Source organism: Eimeria maxima, genomic scaffold, assembly GCF_000499605.1.
Source record: "Eimeria maxima Weybridge genomic scaffold, Emw_scaff649, whole genome shotgun sequence".
NCBI classification, from domain to species: domain Eukaryota; phylum Apicomplexa; class Conoidasida; order Eucoccidiorida; family Eimeriidae; genus Eimeria; species Eimeria maxima.
Window position 1 is genome coordinate 1 of NW_013566664.1, and position 1,919 is coordinate 1,919.

General features: G+C 42.9%; 1 protein-coding gene across 1 annotated transcript; it reads left to right on the forward strand.

The window, feature by feature from the left end:
- Positions 1-209: 209 nt before the first annotated feature.
- On the forward strand, positions 210-1,495 carry EMWEY_00039910 (cathepsin L-like thiolproteinase, putative; the record flags this gene model as incomplete). Its single annotated transcript, XM_013482513.1, has 2 exons — positions 210-1,135; positions 1,379-1,495. Coding segments are annotated over 2 exons (1,043 nt in total), but the record flags the coding sequence as incomplete, so codon positions are not given.
- Positions 1,496-1,919: the final 424 nt, after the last annotated feature.

Sequence of the window (1,919 nt, forward strand, 5' to 3'; positions counted from 1 at the left end):
TTTATATATATTTATATATATATATATATATATTTATATATTTATTTATTTATATATATATATGTATATATGTATACAGGTAATGAGGTCCCCTATAGGTGTCTCCTTTTCTTCTGTACCTGTCTCCTTTGATTGGAGACAGAGGGGATGTATAACACCAATAAAAGATCAACTTAATTGCGGTTCTTGTTGGGCATTCTCTGCTACAGGAGCAATAGAGGGGGCTGTATGTGCTGCAGCACAGGCAGAAGCAGCAGCAGCAGCAGCAGCAGCAGCTGCAGCAGCTGCAGCAGCTGCTGCTGATTCTGCAGATGGTAATAATACTGCAACAGCAGCAGGAGGAGACAATTCAGCTGCAGGACAAACACCAACAGCAGCAGCAGGAGCAGCAGCAGCAGCAGCAGGTGCAGCAACAGCAGCAGGAGGAGGAGGAAGAATAAAGAGACAATTATTACAGACAGCAACCCCCCCGAGTAACCCCTTGTTAGATAGAGGAGAGAGAGGAGGAGCAACAGCAGCAACAACAGCAGCAGCAGCAGCAGCAACAACAACAGCAGCAGCAGCAAGAGAAATAAAGGCAGAAGCATTAAGCGAACAAATGCTAATAGATTGTTCTTATTCTTATGGTAATGAAGGATGTAATGGAGGAGAGATAGAGGAAGCATTTAATTATGTTATAGATAAGGGACTATGCAAGGAGGAGGCTTACCCTTATAAGGGACAGGAGGGGAGAGCATGTCTTGCCTCTGCATGCAGCCCCAAAAAATATATACATGGATATATAGATATACCTAAAGGAGATACTTTATCACTTTTATATACTGTCTCCTTTCTCTCTCCTGTCTCTGTTGCTATACAAGCAGATGAGGCCCCTTTTGTCTTCTATAAGCGCGGTGTATTTGCTGCTCCTTGCGGTGTATCCTTGAATCATGCTGTTCTTGTTGTTGGGTACCATAGAGAGGAGACACAGTATCCAGCAGCAAATGCAGCAGCAGCAGCAGGAGGAGAAGGGGGAGAAGGGGGAGAAGGGGGAGGGGATAGGGGTAATAAGGACTATTTTATTGTTAAGAATAGTTGGGGAAAAGATTGGGGAGAAGATGGATATATTAGGATGGCTATGCATGCAGGACCAGAGGTATACTCATAAACCCTAAACCCTAAACCCTAAACCCTAAACCCTAAAATATTTATATAGAGAGAAAGTATATTCATATATTATTTATTTTATTTATTATAGATATATATATGTATATCCATTTTTATGTATGTATTATGTTTACTTTATTTATTTTGTTTATTTTGTGTATTGTGCTGCTGCTGCTGCTGCTGTTGCTGCTGCTGCTGCTGCTGCAGGGTCAGTGTGGTTTGCTGCTGGCAGGTTCTTATCCTGTTGTTGATGGTCAACCTAAAGTCCCCTCCTAAGTATATAACCTACACATCCCTGCAGCAGCAGCAGCAGCAGAAGCAGCAGCAGCAAGGTTGGGGGGAGAAGTAGCTGCTGCTGCTGCTGCTGCTGCTGTTGCTGCACTGCAGCAGCAGAATTACCTGTCTCTTCTTATGCTGCTTTTCTTTGTTTGTTTGTGCTTATATCCCCACATGGGGCTGGCAGCGATAAAGAGACAATAAAGTAATAAGCAGCAGCAGCAGCAGCAGCAGCAAAGTCCGCAGCGGCAGCAACAGCAGCAGCAACAGCAGCAGCAGCAGCAGGGAGAGGAGAAATGGTGGCAATGGCAGTTTATTATCTTTTTACTTCTCCGTTGTTTGTTTATTGAATAAAAATATAAAAATATAATTAAATGCATGCAAACAAAAAAAAAAAGAAAGCCCCAACATTCAAATGCATGCATGCATGCATGCATGCATGCATTCTTGCGTGCATGCATTCTTGCGTGCATAAACACTCCATGCATGCTTGCATG